This window comes from Mauremys mutica, chromosome 1 (genome assembly GCF_020497125.1).
Source record: "Mauremys mutica isolate MM-2020 ecotype Southern chromosome 1, ASM2049712v1, whole genome shotgun sequence".
NCBI lineage: Eukaryota > Metazoa > Chordata > Testudines > Geoemydidae > Mauremys > Mauremys mutica.
Genome location: NC_059072.1, coordinates 361,161,946 through 361,183,044, shown reverse-complemented (window position 1 = coordinate 361,183,044; position 21,099 = coordinate 361,161,946). Strand labels below are relative to the sequence as shown.

Sequence of the window (21,099 nt, the reverse complement as noted above, 5' to 3'; positions counted from 1 at the left end):
GTTCAATTTTTTCCCTCCAGTGGCATACACGTTGCAGATATTGACATCCAAGTTTATCTGACATCATGCCGCCCATTCACCTGGCTTGGTTAGTGCCTTCTGAGGATGTCTCTCAACACGAGTATGACTGAAATAATCTGCTGCCATCTGTAAAGGTTCCCACATCACTGCATACACTCCTTTCTACATTGTTAATGCCTATATCATATTTACCGTGTTAATTTTTATAAACTGTGTAACACACACACCCCCGCTGTGTTTCTCTTCCTTCACAGGCACCTTGAACATTTCTGAGCACGATCGAAGCATCAACTACCTCATGGCAGCTTTCAACCTCACTCCCTCTGAACCTTCACCCTTTATCCTAATGGGCATCCCAGGCCTGGAAGCTGCCCACATCTGGATTTCCATCCCTTTCTCTGCAGTCTACATTATCGGCCTGTTCGGAAATTTCATGCTTCTGTTTGTTATAGGCAAAGAGCAGACCCTGCACAAGCCGATGTACCTGCTGCTCTGCATGCTGGCGCTCACAGATTTCGGCATGTCTACCTCCGTCGTGCCGAAGGCACTGTGTATATTTTGGTTCAATTTGAAAGGCATTACTGTGGGTGGCTGCCTCACCCAGATGTTCTTCATTCACACAGTTTCTGTTATGCAGTCAGCTGTCCTCGTGACAATGGCCTTTGATCGTTATGTTGCCATATGTAACTCTCTGAGATATGGCACAATCCTCACTAATGCACGAATAACTAAGCTCGGGCTCCTGGGTTTGACAAGAGCTGTTCTCTTCATTCTGCCCATGCCCCTGCTCCTCAGCAGGCAGCCATTCTGTGCCAACCGCATTATCCCCCATACGTACTGCGAGCACATGGCTGTGGCAAAGATGTCCTGTGGGGACATCACAGTCAGCAGGACGTACGGCTTGGTGATAGCAATTGTAGTCAATGGGTCAGACCTGACACTCATTGCCCTGTCCTATGGTCTGATCATCAGGGCTGTCCTCAGAATCTCCTCCAAGAAAGCCCACCTGAAAACCCTCAACACCTGCACATCTCACATCTGTGTGATGCTGATGTCTTATACTCCCTCCCTCGTCTCCTACCTGACACAGAGGTTTGGTCAAGGAATTGCTTCCCATGTACATGTCACCTTTGCTAACTTCTATCTCCTTGTCCCCCCCATGCTCAACCCTATCATTTATGGTGTGAAATCCAAAGAGCTTCGTGACAAAGTGAGCAAATACACCCGCAGAAGGTGATTGCCACTGACTTTAAAACTGTGCAACAAGAGGGGGAAAGGATATCTCCTCATTAATCAAGGGTGCTCTGTCCCAGTTTGGCTGAGCTCAGCATTGTGGAAGTTCAGAGTCTGAGAAGCACCTCACACCTAACATCTTATCACTGCATCACCAAGTTCCCACTCTCTGACCATCACCTGACCTCTTTCAGTGTCATCCATCAGCTCCCAACCCCACACACCCTGTCACTCGGCCTTTCTGTTACAACCAGACCACCAGAAGATACTGAACTTTTCTGATGGAAGGTGGGTTTCCCTTAGTTCCTGTGTGAACAGGGTTCTTAATCAGTTCAACAAACTGAAGCTACACTTTTCCATAGCCAAAGACAAAGTAAGAAACTACAGTGCTGAACAGCAATTCCGTGAACAAAATTTACCCGATTTTTCTACTTTCAATTCTTCTGTAATCCTGGAGAAGAAACCAAATGTTTCAGTTGGAATGTGTGAATATATAAACGTTGCTGCAGGAATTCTGGCGAGAGCTTGTTGCTGAGAGTTGTGAAACCATGTATTTTTGAGAACCGGATTGATGTTTTAAGCTATGATATCACCTTGGAGTCACATTACTTACCACTTTGCACAGTCGATTTCAGAGTTGCTTTTTGCTGGACCTTTCAAAACACACACTAACCGTTCCCATTGTAAAAGACATCAGGAGTAGGTGTCGAAATTTCATGTCAGAGTTTGTGGAACAGGGATTATCAACAAACATTCAGGTGACTGAATCACTTGAAGTACTAAGTATTTCTACTGCACTCAGCCCTCCATGACCTAGATTGGCTAATTCCTAATTTTTGACATTGGTTTGTGAACACCTTGGACAATTGGAGTAGCAGTGGAGAGTTTTGCCTATGGTTCACTGTCCTCATACTCAGGACAACCAAGCTGAGCAGTTTTGGGTTGAAGTTGTCAAACACATGGATGCCGCTGGGGACAAAGGCTTAGTGAACTTGGCTTGTTCGCTCTTTCGTTGCTGTCCCTACCTTTTAGCAACACTGCCATTGAAATACTGTTTCTCAGATGAACTTAATAAAAACAAAAGTACACAATAAAATGCAAGAGGAACTTTTAGAAAACATTCTTCATGTTAGGGCATATATGCAATGACACAAATTCTCTTGTGAACAGTTTGCACCAACAAAAGAAATGATTGCACTGGTCTCTGCCGATGTATGACCAGCACCAGAAGCATTCTACTTCTGTCAAAGACAGTGAGGATGAAATGTTGCATTTCAGAGACTAACAGTAACATACTAATTCAACACAACATATGGAGGTTGACTACCGTTATTAAATGCCATTAGAAATAAATACCTTATTAATTTTGCTATTGTTTTTGTTCTACATACATTTTGGTTTCCTTTTGGGTTATTTTATCACCGTCACTCTGTGTTTCTGTTTGAAACATTTATCATTCCTCAATCAGGCTACAAATACCAGTAGGAAGGATTGAATTTGATTTTCATCTCATAGCTTTGCTCCTAAAGTGGACAAACTCTTGTTGTGCCTTGTAGCTTTTAAAATAAATATCTAATTTGTATCAGGTATCTAATGAAAATTTTCACTTGTTACTTGCTGTATACAGCAATGTGTTAATAAAAAAAAACCCTTTGTTGAAAGAAGTGGATTGGGCTATTATCAGGTTATTTTTTAAGTGATATTGGGCTATCAATGCAATGGTGCCCTTGGTCTAGACATCAGAGAATCCACATGGGAGTGTCCCAGGGGAGTGTGAGAAGTAACTGTGAGTCCTGCACTTGGTGGTGAACGGACCTAGGTGAGCTGCATTTGTTCTGATAGTGTCACTGAAGGCCATGTGGCTGGGACATCTGGGTCTCTCAGTCCTGGTGCGTGAAGTGAATGGGGTTAATCCCCCCTCTCTAGAACAGATCTCAGGGCTGTCGATCCTAGCTGGTGTCAGTCTGAGACCTTTTGGACAATGAGTACCAGGACTGGGAGCACAACAGTACTTCTCCTACAGCTGTGACCCCATTGTAGGGTAAGATAACTCTGCTGCTGTACCATGGGCAAAGATCATAGCTAGTGAGACAGTGCAGCCCTGCCGTGCACAGAGTTCATAGACAATGGCTATGATTAGTTGGTGGTTACCATTGTTTGTTGGTGGGAAAATGGGAAAAGTTTGTCTAGAGATGGGTTTATTTTGAAGTTTGTACATGAGCAGGAGGCTGTTTGCCTCGGAGCATAGAGGGCAGGACAGAGGGGAGTTGGTTTGTTCCTCAGACACTGAAGGACAGCAAACAAGGGACCCCCAGCATTGTGATCTGGAAAGCCCTGGTAGCAAGAACAGAGTTAGGATTACGGTAACCCACACAGAGCACGTTTTTACTATTGTGTATGTATGCTACAGTATCACTCAGTAAACTGTATCCAGAACAAAAGATCAATATATAGCAATTGGTTGATTCCTTTATCCATGTTCCCACCTCAGCATGGTAAAACACCACAGTGAGTGGAGAAGGCCCATTGTACTAGTTCTCACACAGGATAGCATAACCCCGTTTCTGCATCGATTTCTGAAAGATCAACAGAATATTGAAATTTGATGATTACCCAATGCAGAGAGGAGATGAAATATTAGAAGAGTTTGATCTTCCAGATATACATCCACTTTAGACCTCACAAACAGATATTGTCAAATAGCTTTGATACCAGAATCCTTGGAGAAGAGAGCCTTTTCCATGTACTACAACTAGCATCTATTAAAGATCGCTTCATTTTGCCATCACAGAGTGGCGCTGACTTTTCAGCGGATAATGCACTGTATATTACAATTGCATGAGCAGTATGCAGCTGTATGCTTCTACGATCAATTGAAAATGCTTTTGGTACCATATCTTGTGGCAGCATTCCCACACACAGTGCAGATGGCTGTACATTACACACAGGGGGGAAAAAAAAACAACGTTGTCAATTGCTAGGCTGGACAACAGACTGTAAGACTCAGTTTGCCCTGACAATCTTGAGCCCCTGATGTTGGCAAATCATTTCTTTACTCCCAGGGGAGGCTCTCAAGCTGAAGTTCTCCAGGGTCTATTTTCTGCTCATCCTACTGCTCACGGAGCCGAGGGAATTGTCTGGGAGTCCTGGCCAATCAGAGAGTCTGCAGGGACTGTACAGGGGAAACATAAAAATCACTGCCCAGCATGGCGAGCGTCAGACATGTGAGATTCATACCTTCATTCTTAAGGCTCTTCCTTCCTGTTGCTGTAAGGAGATTACTTCTCTCTGCTAAGCAGGATTTTGGTGAGTTGTCTGTTTCTGCATTAAAGTGAGTGCTGAGGGCTCAGGGAAAGGTTCCAGGGTTCATCTCAAGAACAATCTGGGCAGGAATTCAGCAGCACGGTAACTTGAACTGTTTAAGTATTGTCAGAAACACCAAGGGATTCACTTGGTAAAATTGGAACTACAAATGTATTGGACATAGTTTAGACAAATATTTATTTTTATAATCAGTTCCTTGTCTTTTACTGTGCCGTTCTAGCTGTCTCCGTAGCTTTTATTATTTTTCTCTCTTTTTGGTGTGTGTGTGTGTGGTTTTTCCTCTGGTTTGCTCATGTTTTCCAATTCATCAACTTCACTGGCCTCTGGAGAAGTGAAGCCAGAACCTCTGCAGCAGATGTCTGTTACCAGAGGGTTCACAACAAAAATGGATCACACACTGGCCAGATTCTGTTCTCACATTCTGCCTATAGTGGGTCACTCCAGAATGAAACTGGCCTCCCTGAGAGCAAATTCAAAGCCCATGTGTTTGGAATCCCCACATCTTTCATGCTTGGTCCCAGAACGCCACATAAACTGGGAGTTTCCTTGGGACTCTTTCTGAGCACAACAAAATAATGCCTCTGTAGCAGGACCCACTGAGATCTATGGCACTCTCCCAACACAGCCACTCTAAATCCACATGTAGGGACCTAAATAAATGGCCTGATTTATTCCGGCCACAAGTCGCCAGTGATTTCAACTGGAGTCCTCCTGTGGCCTTTAAGGATGGGTGAGTTCATTTGGACCCAAAATAACAACTGACAAGAGTCTCGCTGAAATCTCACACTCACAGACTTACAGGTTCAGAACAATCAGGATAACGATTTTGTGTGTAGGGAGAGGGGTCTTCTCTTTCTGTGCCCCAGCATCTTCGGTTCTGAATAGGATGAGAATCATGAAAATAAAAGCAAGTTTCTGGCTTAAGGAAACCAGGCGGAGGCCCCAGAACGCACAGTGTGTGGTGGCGGTGGGGAGGATGTGTGGGGGATGTGCTGTATCTAGATCACAGTGGCGTGGGGTCCTGAAAACAGTCAAAATAGGGAACCGACATCCTGCCTAATGCACAGACCAGCAAGGTGTATTGAGGCCTCCTGGGGCAGAGGGGTGTCTCAGACAATAATGGAATGTGGACCACACTGTAGCAGATTGTCTCTGACACCATCCCACCATCCATCCTCCTGCTGTGAGCACCCCCTCTACAGCCTCCTGGTAATGTCAGCAATTGCCAAGATGGAAAAGCAGCCTCAGGAAGGGGTCTCTGGGTTTCTAACAGGCTGCAATACAATAAAGCTTTAGGTCTTTTGAGGAAGAGTTATACGTGCTGGTTCTTTTTAGTCTCCATGTCCTCTCTCCCTCCCGCAGGGTCTGTCCCTCTCTCCTTCCCTGCACAGGCTGGGCCCCTGCTGTTGGGGTTCCCTTCACCCCTGGAGAGGCAGTTCAGACAGATCTCCCCCTCTGGCCCGTGCAGGCAGACGGTGAGTTTAACCCAGCCTGATGACGTATTTCTGTGAGCTGGCGCTGTGGAGTCTGGCGCCTGGTTTCTGTCCTGGGTGAGTGGTATCACTGTGTGGCAGTAGTGTGAGTTGTGAGGATGGGGGATATAAATGGAGAGGCAGGGAACGTTCAGTGTTGTGGGACAGGCAGGGGGTGTACAAGGGCAGGTGGGGAGCGCTGGGGGTTGTGGGGCAGGCAGGGGCTGTACACAGATAGGCAAGCAAACGGGGGATGGGAGCAGGCTGTACTCAGACAGGCGTGAAGTAATTGGGTTGTGGGGTAGGCAGAGGGTGTTCATGTACGGGTGAGCAAACGCTGGGGGTTGTGGGAGTGGGGTGGGCTGTGGGGCAGGCAGGGGTTACATGGCCAGGGGGACAGTACTGCTTCGGGTGGGGATGGGGAGTGTATGTGCAAGGCACTGGTTCACGTGCGGCCTGGGAGCAGGGAGTACACGGAGAGGTGAGCAAACGCTGGGCGTTGTGGGGGTGGGGAGCGACATTTACATGGTCAGGCAGCCAGCGCTGTTCAAACTGAATTTTCCTTTGTGATTGTTGGTCCAAGGCCAGCACTGGGACCTTTCCTGGCCTTGAATGTGTGTGGGTGGGTCTCAGGGTCTCTCTTCCCTCACAAGCCACAGAGCTGCAGCCTGGGTGTCACAACCTTTACGCAGTTTTGTTTCCAATTGTTGTTGTTGTTACGTAACTTCAGGCATCTCACCAGTGAAAAGAACCATTGATCTTTGCTTCTCAGATGGTTCAATCTCCCATTATACTCTGACCCCCTGTCCATACTCTCCTTCCCAATCCCAGGGTGCCCTGATTCCAACAGCACGCTGGGCGCTGATGTCTGCTTCATGCTCCCCGTCATCCCTGGCTCCCACAACCTCCGAGCTGCTTTATGCCCACCACAGCCTCCCATCGCACCTGCTCCCTTGGCTGGGGGGTAATCAGTGACTGTGTCTCACCAGTGAGATGCTCACAAACGAGTGGCAAATACCAGGGCACCTGTGTTGCACTCATAGACGTGGCATGAAGCTTGAGGGACTGCTGCACAGGAACAACTCGCAAGCCGAGAAGTTTTCACATTATATCATGAGAGATGGAAACTCTGGGACATGTGAGGGCCCAGATAAATACAGCTGCCATGTGCAGGAGCCACTGGCAGATGCCTGAAACAATGGGCCACTGGGACCTAGATGCTAAATCCAGGATGCTCTGGGACCATTTCTAAGCCAGCTCTGTTAGCTGTTCACGGTGATGCTTGTACATTCATTCCTCAGTACAGAGATTTTATGGGCTCAGATTATACTTTTTCTTACCTAAAATATTCATCCATGCAGTGTGTCATGGGATCCCTAAGCCTTGTGCAATACACACCTAGTGTCCTGTTTCCAAGGCGCCTCAATCACCTGAGAATTTCTCCACATAGGGTAAAATTTACCATGGTCATGAATAGAAAAAAAGACTTCAGTAAGCTCAGGCTTGAGCATGCAGGCAAAATGCCACCAGCTACCTCCTGAGGACATGTTTGTAGATTCCAACACCAATACCATTGTGATCAGGTAGTCTGACCTCCCGCATAGCACAGGCCAGGGGCCTGCCTGGAAATAATTTGTGTTTGAACTAGACAACAGGCTGAATGAAAAGTAGTAGCAAAGTCAGTACAAATAAAAATTTCCTACAGACTTGTTTATACTGCTTTATATACTATACACCGAAATGTAAGTAAAATATTTGTATTCCAATTTATTTACTTTAAAAGTACATGATAAAAATTAGAAAGTCAGCAATTTTTCAGTAATACCATGCTGTGTCACTTGAGTATTTTTATGTCTGATTTTGTAAGCGAGTAGTTTTTAAGTGAGGTGAAACTTGGGGTGTGCAAAACAAATCAGATTCCTGAAAGGGATCCAGTAGTCTGGAAATGCTGAGACCCATTGTTGGAGAGAGACATCCAATCTTGGTTTAAAAATTATTCCATTGGTTAATTACTCTCAGCATTTGATAAGTGTTCCCTTATTTCCAGTCAGAATGTGTCTAACTTCAACTTCCAGCCATTGGATTGTGTTAGACCTTCCTTTGCTAGACTGAAGAGCTCACATTAAATATTTGTTCCCCATGGAGGTACTTAAAGACTGTGACCAAGTCTCCCCTTAATACTATAAGACAGGTTTTAATTCTTTACTTATTCTGGTGGCTCGTCTCTCCACCCTTCTTGAGTATACAGGATTCCAGTAGCAGGCTCACTAACACCAAATACAAAGGTAAAATAATCTCTCTGCTTCTTCTTGAGATTCCCCCAGTTATCATCCCAGTATTGCATAAGCTATATTGGCCAAATGGTAAAAGTGAGAGTCTCATTGGTTAGCTAATTATCGCTTCACACCTCCAAATCTTGTTCAGAGTCATTGCGCTTCCCATGATTGAGACCAGCATTGTTATCTCTCAGGCAAAGCTGGATGCCTTCAAGAAAGTGTCTCATCAAAAGAAAAAGAGGAAGTAACAGAGGTGCAGGCCTGTAACCTTAAATAGCAAAACCCTTGTGCTCTTCATGTCACTTCTGATGAGCACATAGTCATTGCACAGCAGGATAATGTCTGTTTCCATGAGGGAAATTTGGCTCCTTTCCAACATAGGAATTGCATCGTGGATCAGACCTATGGTCCGTCTCGTTCAGTGTCCTCTCTCTGACAGTGACAGCTCCCGGTGCTGCAAAAACGGTGTAAGAAACCCAGCAGTGGGTAGATGAGGGGATGAGCTGACCATAATGAGAGTATCCCCATAATGTCTAACAGCTGGAGACTGGCTTGTGCTCTCAAACACATTGGCGTATGGCAGTGTTTCCCAAACCTGGGACACCCCTTTGTAGGGAAAGCCCCTGGTGGGCCGGGCCGGTTTGTTTAACTGCCCCATGCACAGATCTGGCCGATCGCGGCTCCCACTGGCTGCAGTTCGCTGCTCCAGGCCAATGGGAGCTGCAGGAAGCAGCAGCCAGTACAACCCTCGGCCCACGCCGCTTCCAGCAGTGCCCATTGGCCTGGAGCAGGGAACTGCGGCCACTGGGAGCCGTGATCGGCCAGACCCGCCGACGTGGCAGGTAAACAAACCGGCCTGGCCCGCCAGGGGCTTTCCCTACACAAGCGGCGATCCCAAGTTTGGGAAATACTGTCCTATGGGCTTTCCAAAATATTTATTTAGCTGTAACTATGGTAACTAGTTAGTCTCACTATCCATATAAATATACAAACATTTCCTGATTCTTGCTTAGCTCATGGTCTCAGCTACCTTATGTGGCACTGAGTTCCGCAGTTTAATTAGGCATCAAGTGAGGAAAGAATTCTTTTTTTATCTGTTTTGAATTTGCCACCTTTCAGTTTAATTGAATGCTCTCTTGATCTTGTGTTATCGGACAGGCAGAACACATTCTCGATCTATGCTTTACCAGTCATCCCTCTGAAACCTCTCTATCAGTCAGTAATTTATAAAATTTTCTCATGTCCCCTCTTATTCATCTCCTTAGTAAAGTAACAATCCCAGTCTCATCAATTTCTCTCTATATGAGAGTTTCCCCAGGCAATTGATCATTCTCGTTGCCCTTCTGTGAGCCCGTCTCGCTCTGCAGTACCCTGTGTGAGAAGGGTGCCCAGTACTGCCCAGAGGAGTCCAGAAGAGTCCAGAGTCCAGATCATTGACTGACTGATCTCTTGGCATTGTATTTTCTGTATGATTCCTCATCCTACTCCTCCTGGATCCCAATATTTTCTTTGTGTCCTCGGTGTTTGCACTGTATGTAGGACTTCCCAAAGCTGTGTATACTGATGCCCAGATCCCCGTACTGAATTCATATAGTTAAATTAGAACCTCATAAGATGTTTGAGGAATACACATTTTCCCCTCCAATTCACTCCAGTTATTAATATCCAAGTTTATATACCATCGTGCCACCCATTCACCTGGCTTGGTTAGCTCCTTCTGAGGGCTTCTCTGTACTTGAGTATGACCTAAATAATCTGGTGCCTTCTGTAAATGTTCCTACCTCACTGCTCATCCCCCTTTCTAGATTGTCAGTAGCTATAAAATTGCTATTTCTTATAATCTGTGTAAACTCTCTTGCTTTGCTTCTCTCCCTTCACAGGCACCTTGAACATTTCTGAGCCCGATCGAAGCATCAACTACCTCATGGCAGCTTTCAACCTCACCACCTTTGACCCTTCACCATTTATCCTAATGGGCATCCCAGGCCTGGAAGCGGCCCATCTCTGGATTTCCCTCCCTTTCTCTATGTTCTACATTATCAGCTTGTTTGGAAATTTCATGCTTCTGTTTGTTGTAGGCAAAGAGCAGACCCTGCACAAGCCGATGTACCTGCTGCTCTGCATGCTGGCGCTCACAGACATCGGCATGTCTACCTCCGTCATGCCAAAGGCACTGTGTATATTATGGTTCAATTTCAAAGGCATTACCATGGGTGGCTGCCTCACCCAGATGTTCTTTATTCACGCAGTTTCTGTTATGCAGTCAGCCGTCCTCGTGACAATGGCCTTCGATCGCTACATTGCCATATGTAACCCTCTGAGATATGCCACAATTCTCACCAATGTACGAATTGCTAAGCTAGGGCTTGTGGGTTTGACACGAGCTGTTTTCTTTATTCTGCCAATGCCCCTACTCGTGAGCAGGCTGCCATTCTGTGCCAACCGCATTATCCCTCACACATATTGCGAGCACATGGCTGTGGCAAAGATGTCGTGTGGCGACTTCACAGTCAACAGGATGTACGGCTTGGTGGTAGCATTTGTGGTCATTGGGATTGACCTGACACTCATTGCCCTGTCCTACAGTCTGATCATCAGGGCCGTCCTCAGAATCTCCTCCAAGCAAGCCCACCAGAAAGCCCTCAACACCTGCACATCCCACATCTGTGTGATGCTGATGTCTTATACTGCCTGCCTCTTCACCTATCTTACACAGAGATTTGGTCAGGGAATTGCTCCCCATGTGCATGTCACCTTTGCTAACTTCTATCTCCTTGTCCCTCCCATGCTCAACCCTATCATTTATGGAGTCAAAACCAAAGAGCTTCGTGATAAAGTGGGCAAATACACCTGCAGAAGGTGATAGTCAAGGACCACTGACTTTAAGGCTATGTGAAAAGAGGGGGAAAGAAAATCTCCTCAGTAATCAAGAGTGCTCTGTCCCACTTTCACTGAGCTCAGCATTGTGGACGTTCAGATTTTGAAAAGCTTCTCACACCTATCATCTTATCACTCCATCATGAAGCACTGCTCTCTTTGATGCCGAGTTCCCTCTCTCTGACCATCACCTGATCTCTTTCAGTGTCACCCATCACCCCTAAATCCCATACACCCTGTCACTCGGCCTTTCTGTGACTACCAGACCACCAGAAGATACTGCACTTTTCTGACAGAAGATGGGTTTCCATTAGTTCCTGTGTGAACAGGGTTCTTAATCAGTTTGACAAACTGAAGCTACACTTTTACATAGTTAAAGACAAAGAAAGAAACTACAGTGCTGAGCAGCGATCCAGTGAACAAAATTTACCTGATTTTTCTACTTTTCATTCTTCTGTAATCCTGGAGAATAAACCAAATGTTTCAGTTGGAAAGTGCAAAGATAGTAAAGTTGCTGCAGGAATTGAGGCTAGAGGTTGTTGGTTAGAGATGTGAAACTGTGTGTTTTTGAGAACCAGACTGATGTGTTAAACTATGATATCAACTTTGTTTCACGTTACTTACCACTTTGCAAGGCCAATTTTAGACTTTCTTTCAGCTGGACCTTTCAAAACACACCCTAACCATTCCCATTGTTGAAGATATCAAGAGTAGGTGTCAAAATTTCATGTTGAAGTTTGTGAAACAGGTGAAACAGAGATTATCACCAAACATCCAGATGATTGAATCACTTCCAGCACTAAGTCCTTCTGCTGCACACAGCCCGGCACGTGCTACATTGGTTAATATCTCATATTTGCCATTGGATTGTGAACACCTTGGACAATTGGAGTAGCAGTAGAGAGTTTTGCCTATGGTTCACCTACCTCATACTCAGGACAACCAAGTTGAGCAGTTTTGGGTTAAAGTTGTCAGACACATGGATGCCGCTGGGGACAAAGACTTTATTGAACTTGGCTTGTTCGCTCTTTCGTTGCTGTCCCTACCTTTTTGCAACACTGCAGTTCAAAGACTGTTTCTTAGATGAACTTAATAAAAACAAAACTGCACAATAAGATGCAAGAGGAACTTTTAGAAAACATTCTTCATGTTTGGGCGTATATGCAACGAGACAAGTTCTCTTGTGAACAGTTTGCACCAACAAAAGAAACAATTGCACTGGTCTCTGCTGATGTAGGACCAGCACCAGAAGCATTCTATTTCCAACGAAGACAGCGAGGATGAAATGTTGCATTTTTGAGACTAACAGTAACATACTAATTCCACACAACATATGGAGATTGACTACCATTTGAATGCCATTAGAAATAACTACCATATTAATGTTATTATTGTTTTTGTTCTAAATACATTTTGGTTTCCTTTTGGGTTATTTTATCACCATCACGCTGTGTTTCTGTTTGAAACATTTACCATTCCTCAATCAGGCTACAAATACCAGTAGGGGGGATTAAATTTGATTTTCATCTCATAGCTTTGTTCCTAAGGTGGACAAACTCTTGTTATGTCATGTAGCTTTTTTTTTTCAATAATAAATATCTAATTTGTACTAGGTATCTAAAGAAAATTTTCATTTGCTAGTCAATGTATACACCAATGTGCTGTTAAAAAAAAAGCTTTGTTACCCACCCTCCATCACATCAGCACCCAGCCAGAATGGGGTGGAAAGTCAGGGTTGGTGGTGGTCAATGGCATCCCATCCCCTCTGCATCAGGCACCCACATCAATGTGGCCATGGCCAGATACCACATGGCCCCCTGGGACTAGGTGTCTGCTGAGCCAGCTGGCCTCAGTAGCTGAGTCACATCCAGCCCTGGGCAGCAGCCTCATTGTGATGGCCACATGCATGCCCTACTCAGGGACTGTGAAATAGTGTGATCCCATTGAGGAGACACAAGAGATCCTAATGAATCATCAAAGGCCTGCCTAACCCGTGCGCTGGGCAATGACCCAGGGCAGGTCAGTTTCGGAGGGGACACCTTCTCCACCTCAGTGAGGAACTCCTTAGGTGGATACCCAGACAAACTCCCTATTTTAATGTATATTCAAACTTTATTGTATATTCCTATTTTAATAGCAGCAAAAAGTCCTGTGGCACCTTATAGACTAACAGACATACTGGAGCATGAGCTTTCGTGGGTGAATACCCACTTCGTCGGATGCATGTAGTGGAAATTTCCAGGGGCAGGTATATATATGCAAGCAAGAAGCAGGCTAGAGATAACGAGGTTAGTTCAATCAGGGAGGATAAGGCCCTCTTCTAGCAGCTGAGGTGTGAAAACCAAGGGAGGAGAAACTGCTTTTGTAGTTGGCCAGCCATTCACAGTCTTTGTTTAATCCTGAGCTGATGGTGTCATCTGATGAAGTGGGTATTCACCCACAAAAGCTCCTGCTCCAATACATCTGTTAGTCTATAAGGTGCCACAGGACTCTTTGCTGCTTTTACAGATCCAGACTAACACGACTATCCCTCTGATCCCATTTTAATGTATCTTCCAACTTTATTACTAACTCTTTAATACAACAATTGAAACAATTGTAGAAAAATCTAGGTTGCTTTCTAGCACTTTTTTTGCTGTTCACCAAGCTTGGAGTAGATCATCTAACTTTTGGAAACATCCTACTAGGGCAAGGCCCCATGAATTTATACTGTTACCCCACTACAACTAATAAACTAGAAACTGACTTTAACCAGAAGTGAAACTGACACTTTCACATTACTTTCATGGTATTGCCAACCCCAGAAATTCAAAAATCAGGAATCAGGCTCACCAGAATTCATGAGATTATGTAAAAATAATAGATTTGGTGATCTTTTTATTCGCCATCTGCTTTTTAAGCTTTGAGAGTGCTCTGTGGTCACATTTTGAAGCTTCCTCCACAGCCATGAGGGCTAGAAACTTCATTTTCTTTAAGACCTCCATGACTTCAGACCAGTGCCAGACGTTCTATACAAAATGGCGAGTTGGCAGGAGTCCGCCCTCCCACCCGCCATGTTGCCTCTGGTCTAGACATCAGAGAAGCCACATAGAAGAGTCCCAGGGGAGTGTGAGAAGTAACTGTGGGTCCTGCATTTGGAGGTGAAGGGACCTAGGTGAGCTGTGTTTTGTCTGATTGTGTCACTGAGGGGCGTGCGGCTGGATCTCAAGAAAAGACCTACGATTTCGGTAAACCATACAGAGCACATTTTTACTATTGTGTATGTATGCTTAAGTATCACTCAGTAAATGGCGTGTGTTTTCTGGATAGGGTCTCCTAGTCTCTAAATCAAAGCCCCTCGGTGCAGAACCCCACCCTTACCAGCAGGGTAACACCATGAAGTCACAAGCCCTCATCAGACTCTCCCTGGCACTGGCCAAAACAGCCATTAATTGACCCGGGAGGATGACATTCCATAAGAAGTTTCCCTGCAACAATAGGGGGGGTCTATTTCTGTTCCTTAGCTATCTTACACACCTGGGCAGTGTTCCTCTGGACAGTCTCACTGACTCCTTGAACACCTTTTTTAGTACAGACAGATCGATACAGCAGTGTCCCTGTCATAAATATACAGCTAAGGGTAGCATAAAATCCCTCCTGAGCAACTGTACTGAATCCTTACCTATACGAGGTTAAGAAGCTCAAATAACCTGGTTGGCACCTGACCAAAAGGACCAACAAGGAAAGAAGATATTTTTAAATCTCGGTGTGTGTGTGTGTGTGTGTGTGTGTGTGTGTGTGTGTGTGTGCTCTCTTTGTTGTTCCCTCTCTGGATGGAGAGGGAACCAGGCAGGAAAAAACGTCTCCTGAAAACATACCTAAAATGAGCATCTAAGCTTTCAAATATTGTAAGTAAGGGCAAGAAAATGTGTTAGATTATCTTTTGTTTTAGCTTGTAATTTTTCCCTATGCCAAGAGGAAATTTTATTCCTGTTTTTTTGTAACTTTGAAGCTGAGCCAATAGGGGAATCCTCTGTGTTTAAAATCTTTTTATTACCCTGTAAAATTACCTTCCATCCTGATTTTGCAGGTGTGATTCTTTTTCTTTTTCTTTAAAAACCTGAATGATTTTCAGTGTCCTACAGACAAAGGGTCTGGTCGGTACTCACATTATTCTCAAGCCTCCTCAGGAAAGGGGGTGAAGGGGCCTGGGGGAATATTTTGTGGAACTAGGGTCTCCAAGTGACCCTTTTCCTCAATTTTTGTGTAAATCACTTGGTGGTGGCAGCAATACCGTCCAAGGACAAGGAAAGGAACCCTGACAGTCCCCATTCTGCTCCCAAGCTTAAACCTTTCACACACATGCTCATTTCTGTTTACCCGTTTTGTCCCTGTCAAGGCTGTTTTCTCACTTGGACACTTTGAGTGCAGAAGGTGGGGGCCCGCAAAAGACCTTAAAAGTACTTGCCACCTATGACTTGCATTAAATCTCCCCAAAGTTACAGATTCCCTGGCCTTGGACTGTTATTGCTGCCACCACTCAAAAAGCAAAAACCTCCTTGAGAACCCAGGAAGTCACATTTGGGAATTCCTTCCTGTGAGGTGCCCTCAAGCTCTTTTAACCTTCCCATCTCTGGAGAGATCTTGAAAAAAAAAGTTCTGTTGATACCAACTGAGAAATGTGGAATTTTATTTCCTCTCAGTCATTTGGCTGAGCAGTCTTAGACACATGCACACAGAACTTCCACCTTCTAGGACACAGGGATCAGATCATGTTCTTAAAAGAGTGATTTGCTTGGTTGCTAGGTGTTATAGCACAATTACAAAAAAAGTTTTAAAGCACAGAGAGTTGCTTCCTTGGGATTCAGCTTGTAAATTTACTGTACAAGGGGGAAGTTACATGTGCTCAGCACAGAGAATCCAACAAACTCAAAATAAAGAAATAACCTGATCACAATCCAGATATAGCAGTTGTTTGATTCCTTTACCACTGTGTTCTCCCCCAAGCAGGGCATAACAACGTAATACACCACAGTGAGTGGAGAAGTCCCATTGCACTAATTCTGACACAGGATAGCACAACCACTTTTCTGCATCAATTTCTGAAAGATCGACACAGTATTGAAATTTGAGGATTACCTGATGCAGAGAGGAGATGAAATATCAGAACAGTTTGAGCCTCCAGATATATAACCATTTGAAACCTTACAAAGGGATATTGGCAAATCCCTTTGATGCCAGGATCCTGGGAGAAGAAAGCCTTTTCCACACCCTACGGCTCACATTAATTAAGCATCACTTAATTTGCCCTTCACAGAGTGGCATTGACTTTGCAGAGGCTAATGCACCGTATATTACAACTGCATGGGCAGTATGCAGCAGTACACCGTGCCGATCAGTTGAAAATGGTTTTTGGTTCGGTATCTTGTGGCAGTATAGCCACATACAGTGCAGATGGCAGTGCATTAAACACTGGGAAAAAAAACCATTGTCAATTGCTAGGTTGAAGAACAGTGTGCAAGTCTCAGTTTGCCCTGACAATGTGAGTCCCTGGTATCAGCAACTCATTTCTTCACTCCCGAGGGAGGCTCTCAGGCTGAAGTTCTCCAAGGTCTATTTACTGCTCATCCCACAGCTCACAGAGCCAAGGGAGTTTTCCAGGAGTCCTGCCCAACCTGAGAGTCTGCAGGGAATGTACAGGGGAATCATAAAGATCGCTGCCCAGCACGTCAAATAGATTTCTTCCCTCTGCTGAGCAGGATTACGGTGAGTTGCCTGTTTCTGCACTAATGTTAGTACTGAGGGCTCAGGAAGGGTTCCAGGGTTCAAGTCGAGAACCATCTGGGCAGGAATTCACCAGCACGGTGATGTGAACTGTTTAGTACTGTTAGAAACATCAAAGGATTTACCTGATAACATTGAAACTACCAATATAATGGGAATAGTTTAGACAAATATTTGTTTTTAAGAACATCCATTGTCTCTTACTGTGTCCCTCTATCTGTCTCAGTAGTTTCCTTTTTTGGGCCGTGTGATTTTTCTCTGGTTCGTTCATTTTCTCCAATTCAGCAACTTCACTGACCTACTAGGAAGTGCAGCCAAAGCCTCTGCAGTGCGTATCTGTGTTACCAAAGGGTTCACAACAAAGGGTTCACAACAAAGGGTTCACACACTGGCCAGATTCTGCTCTCTCATTCGACCATCACTGGGTGACTCCAGATTGATGCTGGCCTCTCTGAGAGCCAAATAGGGCCCATGTGTTTTGGAATCCTCATCTTTCATGCCTGGTCTCAGAATGCCACATAAAGCGGAGTTTCCTTCATGGCAATGTCAGCAATTGCCAACACGGAAAAGCAGCCTCAAGAAGAGGGGTCTGGGTTTCTAAGGGGCTGCAATACGTTAAAACTTTGTGTCATTTTGAGGAAGAGTTACTCACGCTGGCTCCTTTTGTCTCCACGTCCTCTGTCCCTCCCACTGGGTCTGTCCCTCTCTCCTTCCCTGCACAGGCTGAGCTGCTGCTGGGTTCCCTTCACCCCCGGAAAGGCAGTTCAGGCTGATCTCCCCCTTTTCCCCAGTGCAGGCAGACACTGAGTTTAACCTCATCTGAGGAGATATTTCTGTAAACTGTTGCTGTGGGGTCTGGCAACAGCTCACAGAAATATCTGTGAGCTGTTGCCAGACAGGGATATCTCTGAGTGGCAGGGATGGACGTTGTGGGGACCTGCTCTGGCAAGCCACAGAACTGCACCCAGGGTGTCACAACCTGGACATTCTATAACAGATATAAAAGTAGCCATACTTGAACAAAAAAACTTCAGAAACAGACTTCAAAGAGAAAGTGCAGAACTAAAATTCATTTGCAAATTTAACACCATTAATTCGAGCTTGATAAGGGACTGGGAGTGGGCTGGCTCGTTACAGAAACAGCTTTTCCTCTCCTGGAATTGACACCTCCTCATCAATTACTGGGAGTGAACTACATCCACCCTGATTGAATTGGCCCCATCAATACCGGTTCTCCACTTGTGAGGTAACTCCCTTCTCTTCATGTGCCTGCATCTGTAACTTTCACTCCACGCATCTGAAAAAGTGGGGTTTTTTACTCATGAAAGCTTATGCCCAAATATATCTGTTAGTCTTTAAGGTGCCACCAGACTCCTTGTTGTTTTTGTGGATACAGACTAACATGGCTACCCCCTGATTCTTATCAAATATAACTATTTGTTATAATTGTTATAAAGCATGTAACCCCCTTGCTGTGCTTCTCTCTCTTCACAGGAACTTTGATAATTTCTGACCCTGATCAACTCATCGACCACCTCATGGCAGATTTCAACCTCACCCCCTCTGACCCTTCAACATTCATCCTAAATGGCATTCCTGGGCTAGAAGCTGCCCACATCTGGATTTCCATCCCTTTCTCTATGTTCTTTGCAATTGGCCTGTTGGGAAATTTCATGCTTCTGTTTGTTGTAAGCAAAGAGCAGACCCTGCACAAGCCGATGTACCTGCTACTCTGCATGCTGGCGCTCACAGACATTGCCACATCTACCTCTGTCGTGCCGAAGGCACTGTGTATATTTTGGTTCAGTTTGAAAGGCATTACTGTGGGTGGCTGCCTCACCCAGATGTTCTTCCTTCATGCAGTTTCTATTATGCAGTCAGCCGTCCTCGTGACAATGGCCTTTGATCGCTATGTTGCCATATGTAACCCTCTGAGATACACCACCATCCTCACCAACACACGAATAGCTAAGCTCGGGCTCGTGGGTTTGATAAGAGCTGTTCTCTTTATTCTGCCCCTGCCCCTGCTCCTGAGCAGGCAGCCATTCTGTGCCAACCGCATTATCCCCCATACGTATTGTGAGCACATGGCTGTGGTGAAGATGTCATGTGGGGACGTCTCAGTCAACAGGATGTATGGCTTGGTGATAGCATTTGTAGTTTTAGGGTTAGACTTGATGCTCATTGCCCTGTCCTATGGTCTGATCCTCAGGGCCATCCTCAGAATCTCCTCCAAGAAATCCCATGAGAAAGCCCTCAACACCTGCACAGCCCACATCTGTGTAATGCTGATGTCTTATCCTCCCTTCTTCTATTCCACTCTGACACATAGGTTTGGTCAGGGCATCGCTCCCCACATTCATATTATCTTGGCCAACCTCTATTTCCTCCTCCCCAACATGCTGAACCCTATCATTTACGGGGTCAAAAACAAAGAACTTTGTGAGAAAGTGGTCAAATGCACTTCCAGAATGTGCTTTCTCGGGGGCCACTGACTTTAAACCTTCCTGACTAGAGGGGGAAAAGATATGTCCTTGTTAATCATGGGTGCTCTCTCCTAGTTTGGCTGAACTCAGCATTTTGGAAGTTCACAGTCTGAGAAATTCCTCACACCTAATATCTTATCACTTCATCACCAAGCTCTGTTCTCTTCATAGCTGAGTTCCCTCTCTCTGCCCATCACCTGACCTCTTTCAGCATCACCCATCAGCCCCCAATCCCCACACAACCTGTTAATTGTCCTTTCCATGACTTCCAGACTAGCAAAAGATACTGCAGCTTTCTGGCACAAGATAGCTTTGTATTAATCCCTGTGTGAACAGAGTTCTTGATCAGTTTGACAAACTAAAGCTGCGCTTTTACATAGCCAAAGACAAAGAAAGAAACAACAATGCTGAACTTCTTTTTCACAGGTGCAGTGATCCGGTGAGTAAAATTTACCTGATTTTGCTAGGTTCAGTAATTCAGGAAGCTTGGAGGATAAACCAAATGTTATGGTTGGAAAATGATAATACAGGAAATCTGCTGCAGGAATTAAGGACATTCTTCTAGACCTTATTGGTGAGGGTTGTGAAACCATGTACTTTTGAGAACGGGACTGCTATATTAAATTACAACCAAAACCATTGAGTCGCTTTCCAGTTGGAACTCTCAAAACAGACCCTAACAGTTCACATTGTCGAAGATGTGAAAATAGGTGTCCAGATTTTATAATGGAGTTTTTGAAACAGATGAAACATGGATTGCCACCAAATGTCGAGGTGATTGGACCGTTTGCAGTATTAAGTCCTTCTACTGTGCTCAGTTTGGCATGACCTAGATTGGCTGATATCTCATTTTTGCCATTGGTTTGTGGAGACTTTGGACAGTTGGAGCAGCAATGGAGAGGTTTGCCTATGGTTTACTGGCCTCATGCTCACGAAAACCAAGTTGAGCAGTTTGAAGTTCTTGAACACATGGATTCTGTTGAGAACAAAATCTTTAGTGAACTTGGCTTGTTTGCTCTTTCATTACTGTTGCTACCTTTTAGCAATGCTGCAGTTGAATGATTTTCTCAGATGAACTTGATAAAAACAAAATTGTGCAAGAAGACGCAAGAGGAACTTTTAGAAAACATTCTTATTATGACCCAAAATCTGTTGTGAACAGTTTGCACCAAAGAAAGAAATGATTGCAGTGATCACTGCTGATATATCAGCAGCAGGAAGAGCCTTCTACTCCCAATGAAGATAGCGAGGATGAAATGTTGCCTTTTAGAAATTAACAGCAAGAAACTAATTCAACTCAAAATATGGGCATTGACTACCATCAGTGAATGCCATTAGAAAAAAAAATATTATAATGTGATTGTTGATTTTACACTACATATGTTTTGGTCTTCTTTTGGGTTATTTTTAATACTGCAGTTCTGTGTTGTTGTTTTTTTTTAAACACCTGCCAATCCTCAATTGGGATACAAGTACCAATACTGGGATTTGGATTTTGAATTTGATTATCATCTCCTAGCTTTGTTACTAATGTGCACCAACTCCTGCTGGGGCTTGTAGCTTTTAAAAAAAAATAAAATCAAATCTGTACTAGATATCTAATGAAATCTTCCATTTCTTGATGTATAGGCCAACGTGTTGATTAAA

At 44.7% G+C, this 21,099-nt stretch overlaps 3 protein-coding genes across 3 annotated transcripts; all 3 read left to right on the top strand.

Annotated features, from left to right (window-relative positions):
- Positions 1–319: 319 nt before the first annotated feature.
- On the top strand, positions 320–1,258 carry LOC123373665 (olfactory receptor 52E2-like). Its single transcript, XM_045022706.1, has one exon. The coding sequence runs from the start codon at positions 320–322 to the stop codon at positions 1,256–1,258; it is 939 nt and encodes a 312-aa protein (XP_044878641.1).
- An 8,992-nt stretch (positions 1,259–10,250) lies between these two features.
- LOC123362289 (putative olfactory receptor 52P1) lies at positions 10,251–11,189 on the top strand. Its single transcript, XM_045002722.1, has one exon. It carries the CDS (start codon positions 10,251–10,253, stop codon positions 11,187–11,189), a length of 939 nt encoding a protein of 312 aa, XP_044858657.1.
- A 7,315-nt stretch (positions 11,190–18,504) lies between these two features.
- Positions 18,505–19,461, top strand: LOC123363458 (putative olfactory receptor 52P1). The gene has a single exon (XM_045004428.1). The coding sequence runs from the start codon at positions 18,505–18,507 to the stop codon at positions 19,459–19,461; it is 957 nt and encodes a 318-aa protein (XP_044860363.1).
- The last annotated feature ends 1,638 nt before the right edge of the window (positions 19,462–21,099 follow it).

Excerpts from the sequence above, each read along its gene's own strand:
- LOC123373665 (XM_045022706.1), top strand. The coding sequence starts at position 320 with ATGGCAGCTTTCAACCTCACTCCCTCTGAACCTTCACCCTTTATCCTA.
- LOC123362289 (XM_045002722.1), top strand. The coding sequence starts at position 10,251 with ATGGCAGCTTTCAACCTCACCACCTTTGACCCTTCACCATTTATCCTA.
- LOC123363458 (XM_045004428.1), top strand. The coding sequence starts at position 18,505 with ATGGCAGATTTCAACCTCACCCCCTCTGACCCTTCAACATTCATCCTA.